Source organism: Hemibagrus wyckioides, linkage group LG14 (assembly GCF_019097595.1).
Source record: "Hemibagrus wyckioides isolate EC202008001 linkage group LG14, SWU_Hwy_1.0, whole genome shotgun sequence".
In the NCBI taxonomy this organism is placed as follows: domain Eukaryota; kingdom Metazoa; phylum Chordata; class Actinopteri; order Siluriformes; family Bagridae; genus Hemibagrus; species Hemibagrus wyckioides.
In genome coordinates, this window is record NC_080723.1 from 22872311 (window position 1) to 22885032 (window position 12722).

A 12722-nucleotide genomic window follows, 5' to 3' on the forward strand; every position below is an offset into this window, starting at 1 on the left:
CATGAAATACCGTTACTATCATATGATATACTTTCTTCCTTGCGTGACACAGTACCACTCTCACATGCTGCACCACCACCATCACCTGATACATTTGGAGACACAGTCACTTTCACGTGATATGCTTTAATACGGTGTCTTGCTAACGTGATATGCTGTGGTACACCATCACCCTCAAGTGATACGCTGTGTCACCTTGACGTGATATGCCGCCATTCTTAAAAGGTTCACCACCGCCCTCACGTGACATGCTGTTACTCTGATGTGATGCATCATCACCTTGGTGCGATAGGCCATCATCCTCACGTGTTATGCCATCACCCTCACGTGTTATGCCGTCATCCGGATCTAATACACTGTTATTGTATTATTTCCTTCTCTTGGTTTTCGTTCTTTCTTGATTGCATTGCTTTTATCCCTTTCATTCATTACTTCTTTCTTATTTAAAAAGTTCATGTGTATATCATAGAGTCTGCTGTACTGGTGTTCAGTGGAGAGAGAGAGAGAGAGAGAGAGAGAGATTTGTGTAATCCCTGAGCATATTTCCCATAATGCCGAGCGTGCTGTCCGTGTGTGATGATCCCCCGCAGTGCTGTTTACACACTCTTAACTGGATCTGATCCCGTCCTGTGAATTGCCGGCTGAGATGGGAGCGCTTCACACACAGATGGCTGGAGGTGCGCGAGGCAGAGGGCAATAAAATAAAATAAAATAATATCAGAACGCTCGTTTGTTTTGGGTCGTGTTCCAGAAACCAAACTGTTTCCATCACATACCACTGAGAGGAAGTGAGTTTCAAGGAACAGTGTGAGGATCGAATAAATATTACACAGTGTTCCAAGTGTGATGACTCTCTCTCTCTCTCTCTCTCTCTCTCTCTGTGTGTTTCAGATTTTCAGTGGGTGCAGGGGGACGTGTGTGAGGTGCAGCTGATGGTGTACAATCCCATGCCCTTTGAACTGCGAGTGGAAAACATGGTAATGTGTAGTATAAAAACTTCCTTCCTTCCTTCTTTCCCTTTTCTCTCCTTCCTTCCTTCCTTCCTTCCTTCCTTTTTCTCTCCTTCCTTCCTTCCTTCTTTCCATTCTTCCTCACTTCCCTCCTTCCACAGTCCCTTGTTGATCCCGGCAGTGTCTTCATTATTCCCCGTCTCGTCTGCGTGCCTCGAGCAGGTGTGTGTCTCTCTCTTTCTCTCCGTCTCTGTGCCAGTGCAGTGATGTGCTCCGTCTGCTCCGCTCTCCTCTCTTCCTTCTTTTGGCCGTGTTTCAACTTTGGAGAAGTGAGAAGCCGTGATTATTTCTGAGAAACAGGAGGAAGGGGAAAAGGGAAAGAGGAACTGAGGGAAGTGTTCCAGGTCTTTGTGTGTGTGTGTGTGTGTGTGAGACAGCCGCAGGTGAAAGTCCATGTTTGGACAGCTCGTCTGAGAGATGCAGAGCGTGGAAGTCTGCACATGAGCTAATTAACCTTTTCATAGCAGGAAGCAGATGAGCTTTCTCCTCCAGTGACGTGGTTTTATCTGTACAGAGAACACACAGTTGTGGGGAAGGTAGAGAGCGCTGATACACACACACACACACACACACACACACACACACACACACACACACATACATACAGGTGTGGGGAAGGCAGAGAGCGCTGATACACACACACACACATACATACAGGTGTGGGGAAGGCAGAGAGCGCTGATACACACACACACACATACATACAGGTGTGGGGAAGGTAGAGAGCGCTGATACACACACACACACACACACACGTACATACAGGTGTGGGGAAGGTAGAGAGCGCTGATACACACACACACACACACACATACATACAGGTGTGGGGAAGGTAGAGAGCGCTGATACACACACACACACACACACATACATACAGGTGTGGGGAAGGTAGAGAGCGCTGATACACACACACACACATACATACAGGTGTGGGGAAGGTAGAGAGCGCTGATACACACACACACACACACACACACACACACATACATACAGGTGTGGGGAAGGTAGAGAGCGCTGATACACACACACACACACACACACACACATACATACAGGTGTGGGGAAGGTAGAGAGCGCTGATACACACACACACACACACACACACACATACATACAGTTGTGGGGAAGGTAGAGAGCGCTGATACACACACACACACACACACACACACACACACACACACACATACATACAGGTGTGGGGAAGGCAGAGAGCGCTGATACACACACACACACATACATACAGGTGTGGGGAAGGTAGAGAGCGCTGATACACACACACACACATACATACATACAGGTGTGGGGAAGGTAGAGAGCGCTGATACACACACACACATACATACAGGTGTGGGGAAGGTAGAGAGCGCTGATACACACACACACATATATATATACATACATACATACATACATACATACATACATACACACACACAGACACACATACTGGGGTTAAAGAGGAATATAACTCTTTTGGACAGTATTGTATATAATACACATTACTGCATTACTCTGTGTTTAATTCCCTATGGGTTGATATCAGAACAGGAGCAGGAAGTGAAGTTGAGGAGCAGGAAGTGAAGTTGAGGAGCAGGAAGTGAAGTTGAGGAGCAGGAAGTGAAGTTGAGGAGCAGGAAGTGAAGTTGAGGAGCAGGAAGTGAAGTTGAGGAGCAGGAAGTGAAGTTGAGAATAATGTAAATGATGTAATTCTTTTTACTTTTTCATCATGTCATTCACATCATGTTCCTCCCTCAGTTATCCCTCCATTTACTAACCCTCGATATGCTATCCCTCCATCCACATCTGTATATCCACATATCCCTCCATCCACATCTGTATATCCACATATCCCTCCATCCACATCTGTATATCCACATATCCCTCCATCCACATCTGTATATCCACATATCCCTCCATCCACATCTGTATATCCACATATCCCTCCATCCACATCTGTATATCCACATATCCCTCCATCCACATCTGTATATCCACATATCCCTCCATCTACCATCTACTCTCTATCCACATATCCCTCCATCTACCATCTACTCTCTATCCACATATCCCTCCATCTACCATCTACTCTCTATCCACATATCCCTCCATCTACCATCTACTCTCTATCCACATATCCCTCCATCTACCATCTACTCTCTATCCACATATCCCTCCATCTACCATCTACTCTCTATCCACATATCCCTCCATCTACCATCTACTCTCTATCCACATATCCCTCCATCTACCATCAGTTCTCCATCCATCCATTATCCTTCCATCTACCATCAGTTCTCCATCCATCCATTATCCTTCCATCTAACTTTCCATCCATCCACTACTCCTCCATCCACTCTCCTCTTTACTCGTTCTATTCAGTCTGTGTCCATCGGCTCTTTTTTTTCCTCCTTACGCTGTCGAGAACACCAGCAATTTTTCGGGGAAATGGAGTGTGCGTGTTGGAAGTGATTTCATCTCGCCCTGATCATGGAGCGATTACGATGATTGATTATCTGGGTGAAGAGGAAGAAGGATGGGGGAGGAAGAGGGGGAGGAAAAATTCCTTCAGTTTTTTATCTCTTGTTTCTTCCTCTTGTTTCTCTTCCATCACTTCCTCAAACTTTATCATTCTTTATTCAGGAACCTCGTGTATGTTGTTGTGTATTCCTCACTGGCGCTGTCACTGGTGTGTTCACCGGTCAGTGCTGTTCCTCTGCAGGTCAGTTCATCTCTGTTGGTTTAAAACCATCTGGAATTTATTTCTAGATAATTCTCCTGTCGTATTTCAGGGTCTGTTGACGTCCGGTGTGGACTTTGAGTCTCTGCCCGCTGCTCTGTCTCTCCCCGCCGAGTCTGGACTCTACCCCGTCACTCTGGTGGGAGTCCCGCGCACCGCCGGCACCATCACCGTCAGTGGTGAGTCTCACACACACACAGCACTCTAATCACTAATCTTTCTGCAGAGTTTTCAGTGTGTGTGTGTGTGTGTGTGTGTTGTGCAGGTTACCACACGTCAGTGTTTGGTGTGAGCAGTGACTGTCTGTTGGACAGTTTGGTGGGTGTGAAGTCCAGCGGTTGTGTTGTGGAGGTGGTGCCATCACTGCCTCGCCTCCAACTCACCACCTCTCTACCACGGTATGTCTCACCTTCTCTCCTACTGTCTCACCTTGTTCTTGTATCAGATTTGTCCTCCTCTCTCACCTTATTCATGTCTCACCTTCTGTCCTACTGTCTCACCTTATTCATGTCTCACCTTCTGTCCTACTGTCTCACCTTATTCATGTCTCACCTTCTGTCCTCCTGTCTCACCTTGTTTTTGCCCCACCTCCCCTTCTCCTTTTCTATTTTCTCTTTATTCGTTTTTTTTTCATTATTTCCATGACAAGGCTCCTCTTCTCTTCTCTTCTCTTCTCTTCTCTTCTCTTCTCTTCTCTTCTCTTCTCTTCTCTTCTCTTCTCTTCTCTCTGCAAATGTAACAGAAACTTCTCCTCTTCTTTGTGTGTGTGTGAGGTGAATAATTTACATGTCCATCTCCGTAAGCTCTTAACACACAGGACAGGAAGTTGTTCAGTTTGATTATGATGAAGAGCTTCTGCATGTTCTTCTACAAGCGAGCATCCTGTATTCTGATTGGCTGTGCTGACGTTAGGGGCGGGGACTAGTCTCCAGCATCTAGCAGTACAAAGTCATTTCAGGGCTGATTTAATACGAATATTAATATTAGATTAGATTAACGTCAATATTAATGTCATTAATTCTTTATTAGGGCTTCACGTCTGAGTGAAGGGGACGTCAGGGAGTTTTTGAGGACAGAGCTGCGTGTGTGTGTGTCTGTGTGTGTGTGTGTTAATTAAAGCACCTTTTTTATTTATAGATACTAAAATTTCTTGCTTTAAAAAAATTCTATTTCACATATTTGTGGAGTTGGAGTAAAATTATATAGATTTATTTTCTAATATTTATTGTTTCTTTTCATCATTATTACTATTATTATTATTATTATTATTGTTATTTTAATTTTGTAATTAAGTATTTTTTAAAATTAATTGCTGATATATTTTTATATATTTGCATAATTTATTCAATTAATTTGAAATTAATTTCTCAGAAATAATTTGTGTATTTTTATTTATTTATTTATTTGCTCATTTTAGAGACTTTTTCCTGTTTGTTTTCTCCTTGCAAGATTTATCACTGATTTTGAAAAAAAAAAAATTTTAAGTAATTTATTTAGAATTAAAAAAAAAATTTTTCTACATCCCAAAAATGCCTACACGTTGCAGTCTGTTTTTAAATATCGTTATTCAAACTCAGGATCTTTTTCCTTTTAATTCTTTTCTGCTTTAAAAAATCTTTATCAGAAGATACAATTGTACACACACACACACACCTACACCTGGGCGGTATAACTGGTACAAGAAAGGAGTGTGTGTTAATCTGAGGTTAATGTTAACCATCTGCTCTGTGTGTGTGTGTGTGTGTGTGTGTGTGTGTGTGTAGGGCTGCACGTGTGGGAGCTGAGGATTTGTCCAGCAGTGTGTCTCTGCAGCTGTTTAATGGAGAAACTCAGCAGCTCACCATCACGTTGGAGAACATCGGCTCTGAGAGTTTAAACACACTGGAGCTGTCCTCTAGAACACTCACTACTAAAGGTACACACACACACACACACACACACAATCAGTGCTCCTGTGTGTTTGTAATCTCAGACTGAATAATTCTTATTAAAGCTGTTAGATCCAGACATCTCACAAGGTACACACATATACACACACACACACACACACACACACACACACACACACACACACACATATATACACACACACACACACACACACAGCACCTTGGTCTTTGAAGTTGCCTTGGAAACCAGACTAAGTAGAACTGAGGTGACTGAGCCCTTTGACTGGGGTCACTACTGTGTGTGTGTGTGTGTGTGTGTGTGTGTGTGTGTGTATGTATGTGTGTGTGTTAGACTGGTTAATGAATCGTGCTTCTTCTAATAAATCAGTCTACAGAGTGTGGAGATGAGGAAAGTGTCTTTGGAATGATAAAAATTGTTTTATTTCTCATTTGGAAGAAGAAATAAAGGAGCAGAGTAATTGTGTCATTAGCAGCAGGAATAAAGAGTTCTGATTTGGTGTTAAATCTGTGATTTGTATGGAGCTAGCTGCGTTCTTTGTGCGACCGGACCTCACTATCCTGGCCCTAACACAGTAACCATGGCAACCTGCAGTAAAATAAAGAGCAGGCAGGTGCTCCCGTGGACGCTCAGAACTAACTCTCTCTGACGTTCCATCACATCGCTAATAAACATTATTGCATCTCTTAAATCAGACACATTCAGACGTGAGGATCTCTTCACACAGTCTTCCAGAAACTGTTCTCAAAATAAACTCATCAATCATCAAACTGGGAAAATCACTACAGTGTGAACCTAGAAATCAACAGGCCATGTCATCACCTGCCTCAGGCTTTTATCACCTGCTGACTGTAACGTGACGGAAAGTGAAGTAAAGGAACATAACGAAAGGAAACATAAAGTGAAGTAATCTAAAGTAACGTAAAGTAATGTAATAATAAGTGAAGTAATGTAAAGTAACATAATAATAAGTGAAGTAATGTAAAGTAACGTAAAGTAACATAATAATAATAAGTGAAGTAATCTAAAGTAACGTAAAGTAATGTAATAATAAGTGAAGTAATGTAAAGTAACATAATAAGTGAAGTAATCTAAAGTAACGTAAAGTAATGTAATAAGTGAAGTAATGTAAAGTAACGTAATAATAAGTGAAGTAATCTAAAGTAACGTAAAGTAATGTAATAATAAGTGAAGTAATGTAAAGTAACATAATAATAAGTGAAGTAATGTAAAGTAACGTAAAGTAACATAATAATAAGTGAAGTAATCTAAAGTAACGTAAAGTAATGTAATAATAAGTGAAGTAATGTAAAGTAACATAATAATAAGTGAAGTAATGTAAAGTAACGTAAAGTAATGTAATAATAAGTGAAGTAATGTAAAGTAACATAATAATAAGTGAAGTAATGTAAAGTAACGTAAAGTAATGTAATAATAAGTGAAGTAATGTAAAGTAACGTAAAGTAATGTAATAATAAGTGAAGTAATGTAAAGTAACGTAATAATAAGTGAAGTAATGTAAAGTAACGTAAAGTAATGTAATAATAAGTGAAGTAATGTAAAGTAACATAATAAGTGAAGTAATGTAAAGTAACGTAAAGTAATGTAATAATAAGTGAAGTAATGTAAAGTAACATAATAATAAGTGAAGTAATGTAAAGTAACGTAAAGTAATGTAATAATAAGTGAAGTAATGTAAAGTAACATAATAATAAGTGAAGTAATATAAAGTAACGTAAAGTAATGTAATAAGTGAAGTAATCTAAAGTAACATAATAATAAGTGAAGTAATGTAAAGTAATGTAAAGTAATGTAATAAGTGAAGTAATGTAATGTAATAAGTGAAGTAATGTAAAGTAACGTAAAGTAATGTAATAATAAGTGAAGTAATGTAAAGTAATGTAAAGTAATGTAATAAGTGAAGTAACGTAAAGTAACGTAATGTAATGTAATAATAAGTGAAGTAAAGTAACAAAGTGAAGTAGTATAAAGTAACGTAAAATAACGCAAATTGAAGTAATATAAAGTGTAGTAATACAAAGTAATGTAAAGTAATAAAAAGTAACAAAGTAATAAAAAGTAACGTAAAGTGAAGTAATGTAAATTAATATAAATTAATGTAAAGTAACGTAAAGTGAAGTAGTCTAAAGTAACGTAAAGTAATATAAATACCGTAAAGTGAAGTAATGTAATGTGAAGTAAAGTAACGTTAAGTAATGTAAAGTAATTTAAAAGTAATGTAAAGTGAAGTAGTATAAAGTAACATAAAGTAATATAAAGTACCGTAAAGTGAAGTAAAGTAATTTAAAAGTAATTTTAAGTGAAATAATGTAACGTATTGTGAAGTAAAGTAACGTAAAGTAATATAAAGTCATGTTACTTTATATTCAAGTAAAGTAAAATAGTAGAGTAAAGTAAGGGAAAGTGGAGTATGGAGGTGAAGTAAGGTAACATACAGTGGAGTAAAGTCAGTGAAATGTTCCAATTCTGTACCACTGCTTCTTTAATCAGATTACAGGACTAACTGAACTAACTCCTGCATAAAGTGAAGTAATATAAAGTAGTGCAGAGTAACATGAAGCAGCATCATGAAATAACAAACTAAACAAAAATGAATGCACACACGCAAAAAAAAAAAGCAGTGTGTAGTCCCGCCCCCTGAGCAGTGTGTACTCTGGCATGTAGTCCCCACCCCTGTGCAGTGCATAGTCCCGCCTCCTGAGTAGTGTGTAGTCCCGCTCTCTGAGCGCACACAGTAAAGAACAGAACACGGTATCTATTCACTTTTAAAACGGTCAAACTGATGGCCGAGCTGACGCTCATCATCACTAAAAGACCAGGAAGGGGGTGTGGCTTCCAGGGGGTCACTTAATATCAGAAAGCTCAAAACATGTACAGAGCTGTCAATCATTCAATATTCATGTACTGATTGGCTCGCGGTTAGCAGGTCTGTTTATACATTTTTTTTCTTTTTTTTCCTTTTTTTTATTTTAGTCATATTTTTATAGCTACTGGATTAAAGAATCTTTGAGAAACTACTGGACACTGTATTCTGTTTGTAAAGTGTGTATACACACACACACACACACACACACAGTAGAGTTGGACTATAAATGTCATGTCACATTTCTTCCCTGACCTGTTGGCACTGCTAATGAAAAAGAAACAGTAAGATGGAGGGAGAAAATATCTCTGAGTCTTGTTCTTCTCACACATGAAAATGTCACACACACACACACACTCCGATATCACCTGTATTGTTACAGCTCAACACAGGTGTGTGTGTGTGTGTGTGACATTTTCATGTGTAAGAAGAACAAGACTCAGAGATAGAGATAGAGAGAGAGAGCGAGCACGAGAGAAAGAAAGAAAGAAGTACACACAGGTGTTATTGTGCATCACAAGAAGTGAATCTGCTTCGGGGAAGGTGTAGACCTCTATGTAGTCCTCTCTGTGGATGTCTCTGTTCATCTGTCTCTCTGTCTTTCTTATCTGTCTGTCTCTCATGCTGTACCTGCTGTCCATATGTCTTTTTATCTGCCCATCCATTTTCATGTCTGTCTGTTTAATTGTCTCACTGTCCATGTCTCTGTCTGGCCCTTTGTTTGTTTCTCTGTCTGCCCATTTTAACTTTTTGTGTCTCTGTCCATCCACCCGTCCACCATTCATCCGTCCATCCATCCACCCATCCATCCATTCACACATCCATCCATCCATCCATCCATCTATCCATCCATCTCTCGCACACACACACAGTCCCTGTAGCTGAGATGAAACTCGAGTCTCTCCTTCACCACGTCTGATTGCTGTGTTCTGTTTAATTGCACTCTTCACTCAGAAGTGTGCACTTTGGTGAAATGTCTAAGTGCACACTTTCCCTGCTGTGCTGGTCCATTAATGGTGTTTATGTACACGGTCAGTTGGCGTAACATGGCTCACCATGCGCTCACCGCAGGCTCGTTCTAATGCTCCAGCGTCTCCTGATTATTCTCAGTGTGTCAGATGAGAGCGGTACGGTGAAGCAGCTCAGCGTCTGTGTACTGGCCTCAGCTCTGCTCCCCTGGGAGATGATCAGTGACCCGTGCTGCACTCGCTGCTGTTACTCTGCTTTCTTTTTCTCGCCGTGTGCTGGACGTTGGAGCGGCAGTGTGACTGCTCCGGTCTCCATGGTCAGGAGAACACTTAGCGCTCAGCAGGACGTGCTGTGACGGGATAGGATGTTGTGAAATGCTGATATTTATAAGTGAGAAAGCACAAACACACACACATACACACACACACACACACACACATACACATACACACACACACATATATACACACACACACACATTAGGGACTATTTTATATAGAAGAAGGACTGAAAGCAGCAGGAGGTGGAAGATCTGTGTGCACCACTCAGGCTGTTCCTTATTTATGAACACTGATGCTCTTTCTTCTGCACTCCTGTGAAAAATTTCATGTGCTTTTTACTCCGAGTCGAATTTGGTGTCATCTTTGTCAGCTCTGGAAGCGGATCTGCTCTGGGGAATTTTTCAGCGGCTTTTAAACAAATGTAAGGTGCTGATGTGTGTCGATGTTACAGTAGTGTGCTGCCGTCTCATATCAGCAGTTTAACACTGTCAGACAGGCCACGCCCACCAGATCAAGACAAGATCCCACACAGGCCACACCCATGAGGTCAAGACAAGGCCAGACCGGCCATGCCCACAAGGTCTAGACATGGTTAGACAGGCCATGCCCACAAGGTCAGACAAGGCACATCCATGAGGTCAAGGCCACGCCCACAAGGTTTGGGAGAGATGAGAAACTAGTGAAGTGTGACTTGAAAGTGTGAATTCATGGTTAAGGAGTCAGGGTTGTATAACCGGTTCATACTGAATCACTACAGTGTGGATGAGGTGAAGGTTTTTCTGCCCGTCTGTCTGTCTCTCCATGTGTTAGTCTTTCTGTGTCTGTCTGTCCACCTGTTTTTGTCTATCTGCCTGCCTGCCTGCCTGCCTGTCTCTCTCTCTCTCTCTCTGTCTGTTTGTCCACCTGTTGATCTGTCTGTCCATTTGTTTGGCTTGCTTTCTGTCAGTCAGTCTGCCTATCCTTCTGCCTGTACATTTATCTGTCTGCCTGCTTGTCTCTCTCTCTCTTTGTCTGTTTGTCCACGTGTTGAACTGTCTGTCCATTTGTTTGGCTTTCTCTCTGTCGGTCAGTCTGCCTATCCTTCTGCCTGTACATTTATCTGTCTGTCTGCTTGTCTCTCTCTCTCTCTTTGTCTGTCCAGCTGTTGATTTGTCTGTCCATTTGTTTGGTTGTCTGTCTGTCTGTCTGTCTGTCTGCCTGTCTGTCTTTCTCTCACCCTATCGGTCCATCCATCCGTTTTTCATACAGCACATCTGCTTGCTCTTCTGTCTGCCTGTCTCTCTCTCTCTGTGTCTGTCCACCTGTTGATCTGTCTGTCCATTTGTTTGATTTTCTGTCAGTCTGTCTATCCTTCTTCCTGTCCATTTGCCTATATGTTTGTCTGTCTATCCATTTGTCCTACAGCCCATCTGCCTGTCTCTCTATCTGTGTCTGTCTGTTTGTTTGCTTTTCAGCCTGTCTGCCCTTCTGTCCGTGTTTATTCTTCTGACTGTCTTTATGTCCAGATGTCTGTATCTCTGTCTGTCTGTCCGATTTCTTTTTTTTTTGTCCTTTTCTTCATCTGTCTGTCAGTCCTTTGTCTGTCTATCCTTCTCCCTGTCTGTCTGTGTTGCTGTGCCTGTCTGTCCATCTCTTTGTCTTTCTGCCCCTCTTTTACCTCTTCCTGTTTGTCTATCTGCATCTGTCCGTCTGTCTCACCCTCCTGCACAGTAATGAGTCTGTAATGTGACGGCGTCCATGTTGTGGTCAGTTGTTATCTCGGTCTTTCCCTCTCCATGGTGCTGACCGATGTCCGTTTCCACCCCACCCAGCCGTCTCACTCTCTACAGGCACGACTCTGTCATTTACTAAACCACAGCAATGTGACGTTGATGAAGGATGCGTCTCTCTGTGAATTGGTTTATTTTTGTGTGCTCTGGTTTGCTGAATCGCAGTCGGATTTTTTTGTTTTTGTTGCATCTCTGTGTGTTCTGATGTTCGGTCTATATAAAACTTCTTTCTTCCTGTTGTTCAAGTCATTAAACACTCAGCTCTTCATTATAACATTATTTCCTTACTCTTTCTTTTTCTTTCTTTCTTGCGTGTATTCACGCTCTGTAGCAGAGGTTCAGGGTCAGTTTATCCTTCATAGTGTACACACATTTTCTCTACAAGAGACCACATCGAGGTAATAGATTGTGTCCGTTGCACATTTTGCGATTTCATAACTTGTGTACACTGGCCCGAGAAATACAAAACACAATCCAGAAACACAAGGAGAATTCGGAGAAAAGGTAGGTATAGTGTGTGAATGGAATTCTTATCTCTGATTGGATGAGACATCTGTCACTCAGGATATAAAGGAAGTAGGAAATGTGTATCTAACTTTATTTCTTGTACATGTGTGGAGTTCTGCCTTCACTTTAAACTGTTTTGTTCAATAGTGCAACTTTAAATCTTTTAAAGAACATAAACATAAATATTTATCTTTATAAGAAAATGGAGTTCATTCAGCTCTGCTGTGATGAAGGACGTTCATATGGTGTGATGTTGGATATACTGACAGTGTATCATGGAGTAAAGATTAGTTTGTGATCTCTAAACACACACCAGGTATGTGTGGAAGACCAAACTATTCCAGATTAAAGGATGTAAGGAGCGCTATAAGAGCAGAGCTGTGTTCATACACACACCAATCCACTTTCTACTGCTGCAGCTACTGCTGGACTTCCTGTATATCCGGAGTGACCAATCAGAGGGAAGAATTCCATTCGCACACTATGCCTAACTTTTCTGCTTTGTCGGAATCGTCCTTGTGTATTGCACTTCTTGGCCGTTATAAGTTCACCAGTTATCAGTTCATCCCAGATACATTTCTGTCTCGAACTGAACAGTGATGTGGTAGAGTGGAGAACATGGGTGATTGATTCAGCACCATGGACAGCTACCTTCAT

General features: G+C 41.2%; 1 protein-coding gene across 3 annotated transcripts in view; it reads left to right on the top strand.

Annotated features, from left to right (window-relative positions):
- Positions 1 to 12722, top strand: part of trappc9 (trafficking protein particle complex subunit 9) — a 188520-nt gene that overhangs the window by 53808 nt on the left and 121990 nt on the right. For all 3 annotated transcript variants that reach the window (XM_058407954.1, XM_058407955.1, XM_058407956.1), the window contains 4 exons: positions 892 to 977; positions 3800 to 3926; positions 4013 to 4145; positions 5511 to 5662. In XM_058407954.1, coding sequence (XP_058263937.1) covers positions 892 to 977; positions 3800 to 3926; positions 4013 to 4145; positions 5511 to 5662 — 498 coding nt within the window. The remainder of the gene's footprint in view (positions 1 to 891; positions 978 to 3799; positions 3927 to 4012; positions 4146 to 5510; positions 5663 to 12722) is intronic.